Consider the following 19,222-nt stretch of genomic DNA (forward strand, 5'->3'; position numbering starts at 1 on the left):
TTATTCCTCTCATTTGAAAAAACCCTTCTCTTGACTTTACTTCTCCCACCAGCTACCATTCCACTGTTTCTGTGCTTCCATGGGGCAAAACTACTCAAGAATTGTCTACATCGTGTATTTAAATTCCTTCCCTCTGACTTTCTCTTAAATTCTCTTTTATCAGGCTTTCACCCACCACTCCACGGAAACTGCTCTCATGGAGGTCACCAGTGACCTCCAGTGAATCCAGTGAGATATACTCACATGTACCCATTTAGACACACCATCATTTTTCAGTCAATTCTCAATTCTCATGGCTCTATTCACAGCAATGGACACTTGAACATTCCCTCATTTGGAAAGGCTTTCTTCCTTTGGCTCCTGGTACATCTTACTCTCTTAGTTTTCCTTAACCTCCTGGATTGCTCTTCAGGATGCTTTGCTTCTTCTCCCTAACCTCTTAAACTAGTGCCAGAAGACTAAGTCCTCAGTCCTCTCCTCCTCTTTATCTACACTCATTCCCCTGGTGATCTGACCCAGGCGTAAGACTTCATGTATCATCTACAGGCCACAGACTCTTAAACTAACATCTTCAGCCCAGACTTCTCCCAAACTCCATATCCGCACAGCCAACTGCTAATTCAACATCTCCAGCTGAATCTCTCAACATCATCTCAAACTCAGTATATCCAAAATGACTCTTTTCCACAAAATCTCCTCCCCATCTACAGCCCTTTCATCTCAGTGGAAGGAAACTCCACGCTTCCAATTGCTCAAAGAAAGGTCAAAGTAAGTAAACTATGACCGCTCTGTATCTCTCACTCCCTGCCTTCAGAACATGAGGAAATCAGCTTCTACCTTCAAATTGTAACCAGAACCAAACCATGTCTCACCATCTCCACGGCTACCACTGTGATCTGAGCCATGTCATCTCTGGCCCAGGTTATTCTCACAGCTTCCAAACGCCTACTCCTTTACACTGTATACCCTATATTCTCAACACAAAGGCCAAGCAATTCCTATTAAATCAGGTCATGCCACTCCTCTGCTCAAAATCCCACAAGAGCTCCCCACCTCAAATAGAACAGAAACCAGTCCTTATGGTGGCCTGGAGAGCCCCAAAGGATGCAGCCCTGCTGCACTCTCCCCTGGTGCACCTTACCCAGCACACTGGCCTCCGAGCCGTTCCTCAAACCTGGAAGGCATGCTACTGCCTCAGGAATTTTGCACTGACCATTCCCTCTGCCCGTAATGCTCTTCCTCCAGATTTCAACATGACTCATTCCCTTATCTCCTTCGTATCACCTTATCATGAGGCCTATCTCAACCCAATTTAAAACTGCAACCCTATCCCTAACCCTAGTAACCCTCTATTCTACTTTTTTCCATGAAGATGGTTACCTTCTAACAATCTAAAGTGTTTATTTATAATGCCTGTTGTTTACTGTCTGCCCCCCACTACAAAAAGTACTATGAAGGAGGGATCTCTTTCTTTTTCACCAACGTATAGCAGACAGAACAGCGTCCACCACGTGGTATGCACTCAGTAAGTATTTGTTGAATTGAGTAAATAATCCAAAATGCTAGACAACAGTAAAACTTCCAAGGCTTAAAAACACAGTTACTCATCATCAAAGATATTCCACAATCACTAGCCACTTCACTCAACTCCTCAGCGCAGAACTTGGTGATCTGTAGAGGGAGTGACCAGCAGTAGTCTCCACGTAAAGAAAAAGGCCTTTTTACATGGTTCACCACTAGCTCACTGACAATGCTTACTCACCAGCTGCAAAAAGGAGGCAATTCTGTACAGAAGACTCTCAATTTTGATGCTTTCTATCTCCAGTGGACATGGCCCTGTGCAGTCAGACATGGAGTACTGGCCAAGAGAAAGGAGGGCCTCTGTGCAGTGCTTAAGGGCCATTTCATAGTCCTGCCTCTTAAGGGATTCACATGCTTGTTCACATGACTTCTCAGCTCTTCTGTCTTCCATGACTCAGGGACAGAAATCCTAAAATCAAGAAGAAAGAACAAATAAGAGCAGGTTTTAAAAAATTACATAATTAAAAATTCTAGCCCCACTCCTATCTCAGCTGGCTCAATTATCTATCTGAATAGTTACTCTCAACCAGCCTTCTGATCAAGGTCGGAGCTGAGCAGCAGCTACTGAGGCTACAAAATCTGTACTTCTCTTTTCTATTTTATGAAGTTTTTACTAAGATCCAAGCAAAATGTCAACCATAAGTCAGGATCATACCAAAAACACATCAAATTTATAAATGAGGCAAATTTATAAATGAAACATGACGCTGAATATTACAAAGTGTAACAAGCCATGAAGGCTTCTCACTCTCTCTTTTTTTTTTTATAACAGAAGGTGCAGAAATGTTTCCTATCCAAACCTCTGATTTTTAGTCTTATAATTCTGTAACTGAGACTACAGAGAATCAAAGCCCATACCACGTAGGATTTTTCCCACTGATAAAAAACAAACAAAACCCCCCAAACCCCGCCCCCCTCCAAAAGAACTGGTTAAAGCACAAGTTTGAACTGACTATTAACTCAGTTCAGCAAACATTTCCTGAGGCCAGACCCTGTGTCAGCTGCACTAAACTCAAAGAGGGAGCATGTCATCACTGCCTCCAAGAAACTCAGATGCTAACAAGAGAGGCAAAGCACAAGTGAAAAATAACAAGACCTTCCATCTGCCGAAAGGCATGAGCTGGCCTCAAAAGAAGAACACAAGTTCACCATGCAGAGATGGGAGGGAGCGCATCGGAGAGAAAGCACACGACAAGCTCCAGGTATGTCAGAGAAGGAGGGAAAGGAGCTAAGAAAGACCTCAAATGCCACAAGAAGTGAGGGCTTTATTCCACAGCAACGGAACACGATGGAAAGTATTTACATAAGAAGCAATCTACCAGACCTTCCCTGGTGGTCCAATGGTTGGGGCTCTGTGCTTCCGCTCGGGGGGGTAGGTAGGTGGGGGTGGAAACGGGTTTGATCCCTGGTCGGGGAACTGACATCCCGCATGCCACATGGTGCAGTCAGAAATGCAAAGAAGGAACCTATCCTGTAGAAGTCCTGTGAAGAACTGATGAGAAGCAGGCATTGCTGTTAACAAGAGACCACTAAGCAGTCCAAGTAAGAAAGACTAAGTACCCTCTCTTGAGCTGTATCACTCACGCAGCAGGGAGCAGGAAACCTGGGCAAAGAAGACCTAAGATGCTTTGACCTGGCATCACAACGCTGCCTCGGAGGATGACTCCTGCTGGCCACCTGCCATCAGCTCTGCCGGCACGGAGCCTGCTTCTCTTGCCTGTTCCCACCTCACTCACTCTTCCCCACTTTCTACCAAACGGCCCCAAGTTCAATTTATAACCACTTCACTTTTATGAAGGATGCACGTTAGTACCTATTTTCCTAACCAAAAGAAATCCAAACAGCATATTCACTTTTACAAGAAAGGGAGGAAAGTGAAAACAGCGTTCGGCGTGTGTTTTGCAGCAGCCCTCACAGAGGCAACCGGCACTGTGAGCTGCAAAAGCAGGTGAAAGTGGCACTGCCCAGCGCCTTCCTGGATGCCACACCCAGCACCTCAGCATCCAGCAGCCTTGGCTCTGAACTGTCAGTGAGTTTCCATGCTTTAGCTCAATTTATTTTGTGCGTCCGTTAGCAAGATGTGTCCTATGGTCATTGGTTCTTCGCTTTCTGCCATTTCGGCTTATGAAAGTTTCCACGGGAGTGCTCCACTTTCAGACAGCAGGGGAAACCCAAGCTTATTTGTCCTCCCGCCTTTCTCCAGCCTACACGTCCACTAGCCTTTCCAGCTTTGAAAGGACAACCTGGCTCCGCCCTCTGCCGCCTGCACATGGCAGCGAAAGATGAGGGGAGAGGTTGACAGGCAGACAAAAGGCAGCAGCAGTGAGTGAGGCCTGATGACAGACATTGGAAGAGGTCCAGGCCCCAACAACTTTTGAGGTGCCTGGTATATCAAAAAATGTAGAAATACCTAAGGGATACGATGAGGAAGAGCTCAAAATGGACTTCAGTATTTGTTAGCATTTATTAAATATGGGTGGCACCTACATGGTGTACAATGTAATATTCCCTGCTTTTCTCAGTTTGAAATTTTTAGTTAAAAAAATACCAAGACATGGTTTTGTAAAATTACAGGATATTTAAAATGCTTATACAGTTAACAAATTAACACAACATAAAAAGTGAAATCTAATTGTGTTATTCACAAGATAATCCAACAAACATTTAGAGTACTGTATCCTCAGTCTTTACATGGCCTCCCTTTAAATTTCCTCAGCTTTCCCTCAGTGGGCTATAATTCCCAGTTTGATTTAAGGGAGCTTAAATATTTAAGTTATAGTTAGTATTTATGCCCCTTATACAAGCATGCATTAATTTGACTAACAAAAATCAAAAATAAGGGCTTCTTAGGTGGCACAGTGGTTAAGAATCCACCTGCCAATGCAGGGGACACGGGTTCAAGCCCTGCTCCAGGAAGATCCCTGCTCCATGCCTTGGAACAACTGAGCCCGTGCGCCACAACTATTGAGCCTGCGCTCTAGAGCCCATGAGCCACAACTATTGAGCCCACGTGCCACAACTACTGAAGCCCATGCACCTAGAGCCCATGCTCCGCAACAAGAGAAGCCACCGCAATGAGAAGCCCTTGCACCACAACGAAGAGCAGCCCCCGCTCTCCACAACTAGAGAAAGCCCGTGTGCAGCAACGAAGAGCCAACACAGCCAATAAATTAATTAATTTTAAAAAATCAAAAGTAATGATTTCTATATTACAGAGTGATTCTGCCCATTAGATATAAGAACGGCATTACAAGATAATCAGTAACATTATATAGGCCAGAGTTGATGCTACTGACATTTTGGGCTGAATAATTCTTTGTTGGGGAGAGTTGTCCTGTGCATCATAAGATGTTTAGCAGCATCCTGGCCCCTACCTACTAGGTACCAGGAGCACATCTCCCAACTTATGACAACTAAAGATGTCCGTCTGCAGACAATAGCAAATGTCCCCTGGGGGGGTAAAATCATTCCTGGCCGAGAACTACTAATATAAACAAGCATATAGTGTTTGATTGCCAGATAACAGCAACAGAAGATGGATAAATTCATGGATTCCAAAGGTCCGAGAATTAGCAAATCTTCCCTATAAAACTCCTAGCCCACATCCAGAAAATATTACAAAAAGAAGTAAAATGAAAAGAAAAACTAACAACACTGGAGCTAAAATCTTTACTAGAGAGAGAACACAGCACAGTGATCCAAAGCACAGACCTGGAGCCAGAGGACTTACATTCACAACGCACCAGCTGTCACTCACCAACTATGTCACTCACCAGCCCCATCACTCACCAGCTGTGTGGCCTGGAGCAAATGACTTAACCTCGAGTTTCTCAACTTGCTCACCTCTAAAATGGCAAGAAGACAACTAATACCTACTTCCTATGGTTATTTATTGTAAGGATTAAGAGAAGTAATACATGCAAAGTGCTTAAAAGAATGCCTGGCGCACAGTGAGTGCTCAGTAAGTGTTAGCTACTCTTATTTCACTAAAATTCCAGATTTTCAATCTATATAAAGTGGAAATCACTTTACAGATTTCAACATACAATACTGTATTTATAGAAAATAAAATATCACTCTATATAACTACTTTATCTACTTGACAGAGGAATTATTTTCACCCATTTTCTCCATTTCAATAAAATAATAATGGTCATGATTATGCAATCTTAAAAATGACAACGATCTCCAATAGACATTGGAGAAACAAGTGTATCTGTACATCACTGACAAAGACAAGCTGACCCCTAAAACTGGCTCTGAGGTGAAATCACAAAGACTACTGTCAACATTAGTCACCAAACATGTTAGGGAAATCTCAATACAATGAACACGTAAGTAGACATTCGGGACAGAATTACTAACTTCAGGAGCTACGAGGGGGAGTGACTTAAAGAGTTAACGTCTCTGGGGACGTCCCTGGCAGTCCAGTGGTTAAGAATCTGCCTTCCAATGGTCTCTGCACGCTGCAGTGACTGAGCCCACGTGCTCTGGAGCCCACACACTACAACTAGAGAGAAGCCTGCATGCGGCAACGAAGATCCCGTGTGCTGCAACTAAGGCCCGACCTGCAGATAAATAAACAAACAAATAAACAAATAAATGTTAATGTCTCTGATGTGTAGGCTCAGGTGCCTACCTCAGAAGTGGGTATGAAGATGTGTACCACAATTACCTTTGCTAATTAATCAGGTCCCAGTAATTCCTTTCTAATTGAGGTCTACCTGAATCTCACTAGGGGTACTTGGCTGCAGTGCAGCTCTGCATACAAGGCAGGTCTCTGGTAACTGTCTTCCGTGGTTTTTCAGAAAACAGCATGGCCTTGCCACACATACCCCTGAAGAAGTTAAAGTGCCTCCTCAAACACAAAAGAAAAACTGCCAAAGTCAAAGTGAGACAATGTCTCAAGCCATGCTAAGATGGACTATAAAAAACAGAGAGACCTAGACACTACTCGTACACAAGGCCAGCTCCCAGGTACACCTCACCAGTAGCTGGCACACCTGTCCAGGATTCAGAAACACGCCCGTGTGTACAGCACACGGGCCCACCGCGCGGCCAGAGCAGCCTGACCCAAGGACAGACCCCGACCAGGCCGGGCCTCGTAAGAGCCTCTCCCACGGGGACAGAGAGGCCCGGAGGACGGAGCTGAGTCACCGGAATCCCCCCCGTGTGAGAAGCAGCACCACATCCACCCACTGTGAGGTCCACCTCGTTTGCCTCCGTTCTTTCTCTTCCTGTTAAAAATTGCCCAACTTTCACCAAAAGAACAGAAAACACTGTAACTTTCTGCAAACTCCCACCCCTGGGAGGAATGTAACCTCACAGACAAAAAAGCTGGAATCAGAAACCAAGATTCTAACTCAAATCCATTAACTCCTGTGACCGGTTGCTGATCTACAAAAAGAGCCTGAACCACGTTACTCGTCTGCCCACCCACTATCCTTCCCGTTTTCTGGTAAAAGGGCCCACAGCTTCCCTCCGAGGAGTCACCTCTCCCCCACTCTCGGTCGGCGCGGCTCCTGAGGAGCTAACCCACCGGGTGGCGTGTGACCAGAACGGGCCAATCACAGCCCCAAACGCAGAGTCTGGCAGCCCCAAACGCAGGGATTGGCTCAAGCTCAGACATGTGACCCACAAGAGCCAATGAGACACCATGAGACGTTCGCTGAGGCTTCTGGGAAAGAGACAGGTGCTTTTTCCGGCCGAGGCCAAACCCTGAGAGGCCTGCGGGGGCTGACTGTGCTACAGCCGTTTTTCCAGGGTACAGTGCCTACCACTGACGTCCACAGGGAAAAGGCAGAGTTGATTCCTGGGCAGAAGCTGAGTCCTGGCCGCTTCCCTTGAGCCCCGAATCCAGCCAGCCGTGCCTGCACTTTGCAGTTAGGTGAGCCTAACTCCAGTTTCTTTCTAGCTGAAGCCAGTTGAGGTTGATACTTGAGGCAGCGGAGGGGAACTGATGTCTGCGCATATACCTGATTAGTTCCTCACAGGATGTGAAAAACGAAATGAACTCATAGTTGTCTTGTAAAAGAGTGTATATATACACGATTATTAATAACACTGGGTCAGTTATTGATTAACAATAACAAGTGCAAAGAGAAAGACGTGGGCACGGGAGAGAAACAACTTAGTGTGATAGCTGGTTATTCTGACTCTTGAAAATATTCCAAAACATCTGTTTAAACAATTTTATCATAAAAGCTGTTTCAGCAGTAGTAATAAAAATAATAACAAGAGCCATTTGCTGAATGCTTCCTGTGTGCCAGATGCTGCTGAAATGACAGAATATTATGTCATCTACTTTAATCCTCATAATGACCTTATAAGGTAGATATTATTATCACTCCCACTTACAGATAAGGAAACTGAAGCACAGAGAAGTTAAGTTAATTACCCACAGTTACACTATAAATAAAAGGCAGGATTCAAATCCACACATTCTGATGCAGCTTGGGCTTTTAGCCATGACAGGGAATCTGAACCTACCTTCCAAGTTCTAATGCTGTTCTCCGGTGGAGGAGAAACTCAAACACGGGCACTCCCAAAAGCATCAAATGTGAATGCAATATATCACTATATTAACTCTGCAACAGTCTTAAGGGCCAATTCCTACATAGTTCTGCATTATTAAAGTATACATATTTAACCACATTAGTGATTACCACTTTTTTAAAAAAAAGTGTGAAAACCCTCAGAAACCTAAACCAACTGCATCCTTTGGTTAAGCGAAAGTCCTAGATGTTCCCAAGACTAAGGAGTATATTAATTAATTAGCACCACCCTTCCAGAAAATGGTAACATTTGCACTTTCCACAAAGTCAACTTTATGAGAACATTCCCATCACTAAGTTACTTTTCACCATTTTATCGAATAGAAACTTATTTTAAAATCTATCCATCTCCGTATAACACAAAAAAAGAAAAAAATTTATGAATTGCACTTTCTCAAAATTAAACATTTTTTCTCTTTGAAATATGATATTATGTTAAAAGAATGAAAAGCCAAGCTAAAAACTGAGAGAAAACCAACTGCAAATCACATTCTGAAAAAGGATTTGTATCCAAATACATAAAGAATTCTCAAAACTCAAGAGTAAGAAAACAATCCAATTAAAAGCTGGGCAAAAGATTTCAGCAGACACCCCACGAAGAGGATATAATGATGGCAAAGAAGCACATGAAAAGATGTTCAATGGCATTAGTCATCAGAGAAATCCAAATTACAACCATGATCAGATACTACCATATACCAATTAGAATGGCGAAATTAAAAATACTGATAATATCAGTCATGTGGAATAGCTGGAACGCTCATACATTGCTAGTGGGAAAATATAAAATGGTACAGACACTCTGGAAAAAGGGCTGACAGTTTCTTATAAAGTTAAAAATATACTCTATCATCCAGCAATCCCCCTCCCCACAGACAGCTGCCCTAGAAAAATGAAAACTATGTTGGCACAAAAATCTGTACGCAAATGTTTACAGCAGCTCTGCTCATAATTGTTAAAAACCGGAAACAACCCAAATGTCCTTTAATGAGTGACAATGGAAAACTACTCAGTAATAAAAAGGAATAAACTTTCAATACGTGCAATAACTTAGATGAATCTAAACTGAAGATGATTTCTGTATGTCTGTCTTTTACGTCTGCCTCCATTAGGGGAGAAAAGGCTGAGCTACCTCCTAAGTCAGCTGGCCGGGACGGATGAGACTGCACCTGCAAAGGCGAGCGCTGGGCTGAACACCACCACTATCCACCTGAGCACAAACCACGAACCTCCGCCGGACTCCAAGTTCTCTTTAAGTATTAAACTACATAACCAATAAAACCATAGGAAAACTTAAGGAAAATATAATAACGTACATAAGTTTCTTTACATAACTAACAAAACAGAAATTTAAACAAAGAAGGACTACTAGGAAAAAAATCAGAGATTCATTTTTTAAGTCAGTAATTTGCCTTAAGCCTGCCCCATACGTTATTATTTTCCCTGTGGAATCCCAATTATTATCCGGAAAACAGGAGTATTTTAGAAAGTAAATCCATCGTGACAAAAGAAAGAAAACCCAGATTGATACGTTATTAAAATAACCCACCTGCCGTACCCTGAGGAGTAAGGAAATCATGGCAGAACAGGCCTCCTTCTCCCCACTGGACAGCACAGCTGTGGGGAGACACTACAGCCAGTTAAAGTGTCATGCTTCCTCAGGGAGGAAGAAAGTTAGGAACCACTCTAGAGATGGCACCCTATAAAATAACATCCAAGCTCATTACCAAATGTCCAGGCCACCCACAGTCTGACTGCAACCGAACTTTCCCATCATCCCACACAGGCCCCAGGACAGTCAGGCCTCTGAGTCTCTGCCAATGCCCTTCCCTCTACCCAAATATCCTTTCCCTCCTCTCTCTGGACCTAAATGCTGCCCGGCCTTAAATGAACACTTCAAGGCCTATTACCCTAAGAATGCTCCTCCCAAAACTGAAATTACTTCCTATAGAATGATCTGCCTCTTATTCATCCATTATCTTGGATTAAATACATCCTGTAAGATGCCTTATCTGACCAACACAACTATTTTATAAATAGGAGTCATGTTTTATATCATCTATATCCCCATGACAACCATTCAATTCACTAAAACCATTCAATAAATACTTTAATTGAATTTCCAAAAGAGTTGACCTAAAATAACCTAAATGCCAAGCATTCCAAGAACTGTCCTGAACCAAATTCATTTCTTATTCAAATGCCAATGTCATAGAGAGGGATGTTGTATTCTCTTTAAATGCACTTGCTTTTATCCAAAACTAGAATCTGTGATGAATCTATGGGATACACAGGCAAAATATTCTGCAAAGTAAAAGAGCTTTATTTATTGTACTGTGCTTAATATTCAGCCAGACTTGCATTTTTCTCTAAAACTTATAAAATCACTGAGTATGCAAGAAACATTAGAAGAAAGACTAAGCCTATTGAGAAGAAAACTGGAAGCGAGGATCATCAATCATACTCTACTTTGAATAATCTCTTTCATAAAGAGGTAAATTCTCCTAAACTCCAGAATGAATGGAATTCAATATAGCAAAGTAAAATGCTTTAAATACATAAAATATTCTGATAGACCTTCTACCAACCGTGTTAGTAACTTAAATTATAAAAACAACAACAAAAAAACCCCCTAAATTTAAGAAAAGTTATAGCAAGAGCTAAAATTGAGATGTTTCTCCATCTATTACTTTGATTTTTCTTGACCCATTTTTGAGAATTGTCAGCAATTCTAGATCAATAATTCCAAATTATTTCTTGAAGACTGTAAGACTCCTCCCAAATCACTTAACATGCTTACTAATCAATAAAGATATGAAAAAACAAAAAACCCATATTTATGAAGCAAGCAAATTATATATTAACAGACTTTGAGAAAAGGTTGCTGCTTGCCAAGAAAATTTTATTATTATAAAACATTTTCTGTCATTTGTATTTCTTCATTTTCCCCTTCCAGATTATCTGTGTAGCTTTGTAAACACATCATAATCCAAAACAGTTGAGCTCTATAAATGAAATGTAAATCAATATAAGAGAGCCAACTGCATAATTAAAACAAAAGGGTACTACCACTACCACCACCACCACCACCACCACCACCATCCCTCTTACAGGCTATCTTCAAATTACTAACAGTCTATGTTCTAAAACTGTATTTTCAAATCAGCTGTTTGAAACTCAGAACAGTGTCCTACAGAAACTAAGACTAGGGGTTACTGGAAAGATGTAAAGTAAAAAAAAGCAGGTTATAAAATAATATCTACAGTGTAATCCCATTTTATAAGTAAAAGCAAGCAGATTATAAAACAGTCTATAATCTTTTTTTGTAAATATATATCTATATTACTGAATATTTTATGTAAAAAGCCAAGAGTTAGAGATGAAACAAAATATTAAAAGTGAATATCTCCTTCCCCAAAACCCTAACTACAGTCTAATCATGAGGAGAACATCAGACAAACCCAAATTAAGGGACATTCTTCAAAATATCTGAACTAGGACTCTTCAAAATTGTCATTAAAAAAAGGAAAGTCTGAAAAAGAGTCACAGCCCAGAGGACATGACAACCACATTCAGTGTAGATCCTGGATAGATCTTTGAACAGAAAAACAGCTTTGTGGGAAAATGAGAAATCCAAATAAAATCTGGAAATTAGTTAATACTCATGTTCCAATGACGGTTTCTTAGATTTGACAAATGTACCTTAAAAATGTAAGATGTTAACAATGGTGGGTTAAAAGTATATGAGAACTCTGACCTACATTTACAACTTTCTGTAAGTCTAAAATTACTCCAAAATTAAAAGTAGCTATCTCCGAGTGGTGGATTATAGATTTTTTTAAAATTCATTTGCATTTTCTAATTTTTCAACAAGCAACATGCTTAATTATCATGAAAAACAAAAAGGGGAGGGGATAACTATCCTAGATTAAAAGAATTAAAGAGACAAAAATTAAAGAAATAAAATACATCCTGGGGACAAATAGGAAAAATTATATATGAACTTGATATCTGACAGTATAATCATTAGCATTACTGAATTATTTTCTTAGGTGTGATAATGGTATTATGTTTATGAAGAAAAATGTCCTTCTTTTTAGGACACACATGATAAAGTATGAATGAAATTCCATCTAAGATGCCTGCCACTTACTTTCTGCTGGCTCAAAAAAAAAAATTCTGTTTGACAGAGAAAGAGAGAGAACACAAATTATGACATAATGCTAATAACTGGGTATTGATTATACTATTCTTACAGCTTTGCTGTAGGCCTAAAGATTTTCATAATATAAATGAAACTAACAGTTTTCTTTAATGATTCAAACCCAAACTAATCCAGAAGTTATAGTTTTCTCTTAAATGTAAAATATATTTTATTTCATGCTGCTTAATTCATCTTTTCCAAATTAAAAAAAAAAAGATTGAAAAGGGATAATTTATTTTACATAATAAGAAATTATAGCTAACATCCAGGAGTTATTTAGGTTTCCTTCAAACTGACATTGAATATAGTCTTTTTAATCATCTGATCAGTTTATACTGATCTTGGGCTCATTAATTTCTAACTTTTCCAGCTTTTTAAAATAAATATGTTTTTCTGAATACAATTACCTTATCCCTTAAAGAAGCTGGAAAGAAGATTAAATAACCCAGAAGACAGCTGGAAACCGTAAAGAAGTATAAGAAACAGAGTCACTGGCAGAATAGAAGAGTAGATCTCTTACAAAGCTGCATTCCATGTACCCTGGGTCAGACAGTTCATCTTGAGTCTACGATCCAGTATAAACCCATCTGCCCAAAATGCCTTTCTCCAATGGAGAAAGAAGTAGAAATGCTAAGACATAGGAGACCATTCTTTGCTGTCTATAGCTAATTGAATTAGAAATTTTTCATACCATTTCTAGTCCTGAAATTCTATTATTCTACATAAAACACCTTTAAAACAAGTATACATTATCATTTCACACCCATTAGGATGGCTACTATCAAAAAAATAGAAAATAAGTATTGGCAAGGGTGTGGAGAAATTGGAATCCTTGTCCATTTCTGGTGGACATAAAATGGTACTACTGCTATGGAAAACAATAAGGGGATTCCTCAAAAAATTAAACACGGAATTACCATATGATCCAATAATTCCATTTCTGGGTATTTCCCAAAAGAACTGAAAGTAGGGATTTGAACAGAGATGTATACACCCATGTTCACAGCAGCATTAGTTACAATAGCCAAAAGGTAGAAGCAACCCAAGTGTCTATCAAAAGATGGATGGATTAAAAAAAAAGTGGTATTTACATACAATGGCATATTATTTCGCCTTAAAAAGGAAGGAAATGCTGCCACATGCTACAACATGGATGAACCTTGAAGACATGCTAAGTGAAATAAGCCAACCACAAAAAGGCAAATATTGTATAAGTGCACTTATATGAGGTACCTATGGTATGAATGGACCCTATTCAAATTCACAGAAACAGAGAGTAGAATGATGTTTGCCAGGGTCTTAAGGGAGAGGGGAATGGAGGGTTAGTGTTTAAGGAGTACAGAACTTCAATCTGGGAAGATGGCAAAGTTCTGGAGATGGATGGTGGTGACGGCTGTACAATATGAAAGCACTTAATGCCACTGAACTGTATGTTAAATAGTAAATTTTATGTTATGTATATTTTATCAAAATTAAAAACAAAACAAAACACCCCACAAGTATACAAGCCATAATACCCTCGTAACCCTCCTTAAGAGGAGTGAGGCCCATGTCCTAATCCTGAGGCAAACTTACAGAATGCTCACTGCCCGTTTTCCAGTCTTCCCTGCCCATGAAGGAGGACTGAGAGCTGCCAGAACCAGAGCCAGAGCCAGAGGTGGGAAATGGGTCCTGATGTTAGTCCCACTGAATACACTTAGAAAAGCCAAAATAGAGAGTAAGGCCCAGGGTGTCTGACAGAGGCAGCTAGGAAAGAGAAGGCAAAGGCAGAAAAGAACATGGACAGCTGATGAGACTGGGAAGGGACATCAGCTGTGAGGAAAAGGAGCATCAGACAACAGAGGAAATCAGAGAAGGGAATTTCCCCAAGATAAGGAAAGAGAGAGAAGTAGGAGAAAAGAGGAAAAAGAATTGTAAACAAGAAGGAGATTCATTCAAGAAGAGATTCTTCCCAAGTACCAGCAGGAAAATGACTTCCTTTCACTGAGGTGGCCATTCGTATCCAAAGAGACCAAGAAAGTTGGTGATGCCTGTAAAAAGTTAGGAAGAAAAATACTTTTCTATGTAAGAATACTAATATACCTCCATCCACAGAGAACTAGGTACTGCCATTTTTTTCATTTTTGTCTTTTTTGTTCCAAAACACTTATTTGTTTTGGAATAATTTCAATCTGGGTCTACCTTTTTTATTTGTCTCAAACACTAATGGCCATGAATGAGCTAAAAAGTTCCATGGCACAGGAGGAAGAGTATAGGCTTGAAGCCAGATCTGCCTGAATTTGAATCCTGGCATTGTGACCTGAAGCAACCTGCTTAAAAATGTGCTTCAATCTCCAAATCTGCAAAATAGGAATAATAACAGTGCTACACCTCACAGCATTGCTGCAAGAATTAAATAGGGTAAAATATGAAAGCACTTAGAACAGTGTCTGTCCCACACTAATCACTATTCAGATATTAGCTTCCTATTATCCTACAACATAGACCGAGAACATAAGCTCCAGGACAGCTGAGGTTTTGTCTATTTTGTTCACTGCCGAAGCCTCAGGTGATGGACATTAAGTATTTGTTGAATAATAAAAATGTATAGAGGAGCTTCCTAGGTGGCACAGTGGTTACGAATCCGCCTGCCAATGCAGGGCACACGGGTTCAATCCCTGCTCCAGGAAGATCCCACATGCCGCGGAGCAACTAAGCCCGTGTGCCACAACTATTGAGCCGGAGGAGCCCCCGCTCGCTGCAACTAGAGAAAGCCCACACACAGCAATGAAGACCCAACGCCGCCAATAAATAAATAAATAAATAAACTTAAAAACATATAGAACAATATAAACTTCATGCCAGCAACACAAAAGCCCAAAGGAACAGTACTACCTTTTTGTTATTACCGATGACTAAAATCTGCATGATACTTAGCCTCAAAGTTCATAGAGGGTTTTTATAAACCTCATCTCTAGTGATTCTGTGAAGCTGATTTATTATCTCCATCTCATAGACAAACGAAGACTCAGAAGACATAAGTGATTTGCTCAAGGAATTCTGGCAATTAATCCTACTTCTGTTCACTCTAGACCCCCACACAGAAAGCTCAAAACATATTCTACTAAACTGTTCAACTCTCCTTAACTACAAATACACAAAGTTCAAGTTCACCAAAACACTGTATCCCACTTGCTTCACTGTAATTGAGGGAGAGGGAGGAAACAGATGAAGCAACATTAACTACTGAAGTTGAACAACAGGTACAGTGGGATTGATTATACCTTTTCCAATTCTGTATGTCTGAAATTTTCCATTACAAAAAATGTCATTAAAAAATAAACTCCTCACTCCCAACGTAAGCTCTGCCACTTCCAACTTTCTATTGAGCACACCTGGGTGCAAGGAAAATCCCACAGCAGAGAACCTTCTCAGTGTGAGGCAGTGAAAAGAGTGCTGGACTGGGGATCAGGAAGCTTCAGTCTTTGCTCTGCTTTATCTAACTGCAAGACCTCACTGAATCCTCTAACTCCCCTGGACCCTGAACTTCCTCGTCTGTTCCTTCTAGGGTTACAATTCTGACTTCACCTTTCTACTAGTTCCTTAAACTCAACACACAAAACCAAACTCGTCTTTTCTCTATTCCAAACCCCTAAGACCTGTTCTTCCTCTTCTGTATCCCTGATGTCCCATTCTGCCAGCCATCCAACCATGAAAAACCTCAGCACCATCTCTGACTGTTCCCTTCCTCTCCTACCTAATCAGTCACCACATCTCTCTGTTCAACCTCCAAAATATCTCAACTCCATCACCTCCTTTCATTCCCAAGGACACCAATTCAGGCACTCATCATCCCTCACTTGCAGTATTACCAAGAACCCAACTGAAAATCCTGTCTCTAGTTTCTCCTCACTGCCAACCCATCATATTCATTCTCCAAAACCCAGTCATGACCTCTCAACAGCCTCTCCTCTCACTGCGTTCCTTTATATAACCTAGGGCCCAGGTAATCTGGATATGCAGTTTCCTGACATCCACCTCATTTCCAGCACCACCCCTCAGGCTCTGCTCAAGCTATGCTTCCCTCCAGAATGCCCTCTTCTTTCCACTGCTCCTCATTTTCATGGTGGTGCAACCTGAACGCCACCTCTTCAGCTGAAGTGTTCTCTTATATCCCCAAGGGGGCAGTATCACTCCCTCCTCTGAACCCCTAAGCACCTTGTCTGAACCCCTCTTACAGCACCCTTCAAATTCCTATCAGTCCTTTCTTTTTTTGGTGCCCCTGCTGTCTCCACGAGATGATCCGTTCCTTGTCAGAGGAAATGAGGTTCGTTCATCTTTGTATCCCTCAGAACAGAGCTTCTCCAGGACTGTGCCACGAGCGAGCTAAAGATGTTCCGGACAGCGATCCCCTCAGCCCTCCATAGAGCGACTTCAGCAGCCAGAGGCCCAACGAGTCAAGCCTCAAGCAGCCTCCTCCTTCAACCAAGGATGTGCCAGGATAACTTGAGAAGCACTCAGAGGACACAACACGTGGTACACAATGGATGCCTAATAAACATCTGCTGAACTGAATCTTGGAATAACTCAGCTGTTCCCCTTCAACCACTATTCTCAAGAAAACGTACCATGTAGACTAGACTCACTTTGAACATTCTCACTGAATGTGTTCTGATCATCTTTTTAATAATCACCTGTTTATTAGCTGGTTATACTTGCCTTACCACCCAAAGCCCACATCAGTAATTTATTGATTAAAACAGCAAAGGATATGAACAAATAATTCACTATGAAGAGACTCAAAGAACACAAACATTCAACATTATAGAACAGAGAAGTGCAAGTGCCACTTTATACTATTAAATAAGCAAAAACTTTTAAGGAAAAACTGTATTTCTATCCAGTTATAGTGAAACGGGTACATTTGTGTATCTGTTAGTAGTACAACCTAGTATAACTTTCTTGAAAAACAGTATGGTGATATATATCAAAAGCTATAAAAACATTCACACCATTTAACACAATAATGAATTCAGAAATTTATCCTAGAGATATAATTAGCCAGAAAAAAAATATAATAATATATACAATAATATGGATTAAAGTATTAACTGAAAACAAGCCAGCAACATAAATATCTAACATAAAAAGGTTTAAGTAAATTCCTGACAGCATGACTTGATGAAATATTTTGCAGCCTCTCAAAGTGTAATCATGTAAATTAAAACCATGACATGTAACATGGAAATGTTTCATAAGCTAATAAATAGGAAAAATTCAAATTATATGCATCATAATTTAAAATGAGTAATATACACACACACACACATATATTTTTTTAAAGGAATGCCAAGAAAAAGTCAACTATTTTAGGGTAGTAACCCAAATATTTAACAATTTACTTAATGTCATTTCTTAAATTATTTCATAATTTAAGAGAGAAAGTTCTACCGTACTGAGGAAACGAGGGGTTCCAGGACACAAACTTGATATAGTCTCAAGAAGAGGTCCACACCTTTCTTCTCTGTTCACTTTGGCCTTAACTGAGAACTCTCATGCACTTCTTATCACAATGACCTGTGACAACCCAGACCCCAGCTTTCCAAGGACCAACAAACTAGCTCAACTAGTCTTCTGATCATCCCCATGACCCTGTGGGGGATGAATCATGCAAAACTACCACAACTCCAGAATCAAAGAACTCAATACAACAATGTTTTACTTCAGCAATCAACAAGTAGCCAAGCCTAAGTTTAATCATAAACCCTAAAAGTATAAAGCACTGTCCCATTAATGCCTCTGGGACTAGTCCTGAAAATATATCAAAAACTAATTTTAGCACTGATGCCCCACAAGGACAATATTAAAACAGTCTTCTAATTGTTTTCCTGTAGTATTACCATTTTCTAAGTTTAATACTGAATGGCCAAGATACTATAATGGACCAAGAAGACTAATTACTGTGAAATAATAAATACTCAAGCCTGAATTGTCTTTCTTAGAGTATTTCTGCAAAAATAAATAATTTGAAAGCCTAATACAACCATTAGGAAGAAAGTTTAACCTTTTGTTTCCATTGATATGTTCTCAGTATCTAGATCCTCAAAAATGCAGACATATACAATCATTCATGACAGTCCACACATAGCAGATAACAGGAAGAACAAACACTTTCTAATACTTAACCAGTTCATCAGAGCACTGGGCGATGAACACTCAAGCATGTTGACACAAAAACTGAAGGACCGATCGTATGAAGATAGGTTGAACCCCCGTGCAGTTACTCATTCAAAACAGAAGTGGAAGATTAACCTATCCTCACTTCTCTTCAAACAAACTGCGGAAGCATCAGGCAGTCTGTTTCGAGTATGCTCACCGTCATCCAGTCTGCTCCAGAAGGAGCCAATGCAGGCACGACCCGTAGCTCCAGGTCACCACCGTCACCCCAGTGTCCTACTCACTCCACCTTGTCCCGCCTCATCTTTCTGACCACACTCCTCTAGATTGTCTTTTGTCTTTTCCTCAGGCATCACCAAGTTCTTGCTTCGTAAATACGGCTCTCCCAAACCTCACTCACCTGCAGTTCACTGCACTGGGTATCACCCAAATAGCCCATCAGAGCTCTTTATAATTTCTGAAAGAGAGAGAAGGAAACTTTTAATACACAGTAGAAAACACCATTGCTGATGTATCAGTTCTGAAGCACTTGTATCCAGCAGTCACAGCATACGGTCTCTTGGTCCACAGTATTTCAATAAAATGTAGCATGACCAGCCAGGACCAACAGTCCTGAGATAAGGGTCCAGAGATAAAAGTTTGGTTTAATGTTGCTACTAATTAGCTGTGTGACCTTGGGCAAGTCACATGCCTCAGTTTCCTCATCTGGAAAATAAGACAGACCAGA

The 19,222-nt window shown here is 40.6% G+C and overlaps 1 protein-coding gene across 1 annotated transcript in view; it reads right to left on the minus strand.

Annotated features, from left to right (window-relative positions):
* The window catches only part of HELZ (helicase with zinc finger), a 150,050-nt gene extending 131,170 nt beyond the window's left edge, over positions 1-18,880 (minus strand). The window contains 2 exon segments of the mRNA XM_057716956.1: positions 1,763-1,990; positions 18,695-18,880. Of these exon segments, the coding sequence (XP_057572939.1) occupies positions 1,763-1,972 (210 nt within the window). The 5' untranslated portion in view covers positions 1,973-1,990; positions 18,695-18,880.
* Positions 18,881-19,222: the final 342 nt, after the last annotated feature.

The sequence above is a fragment of the Hippopotamus amphibius genome, chromosome 17 (assembly GCF_030028045.1).
Source record: "Hippopotamus amphibius kiboko isolate mHipAmp2 chromosome 17, mHipAmp2.hap2, whole genome shotgun sequence".
Taxonomy (NCBI): domain Eukaryota; kingdom Metazoa; phylum Chordata; class Mammalia; order Artiodactyla; family Hippopotamidae; genus Hippopotamus; species Hippopotamus amphibius.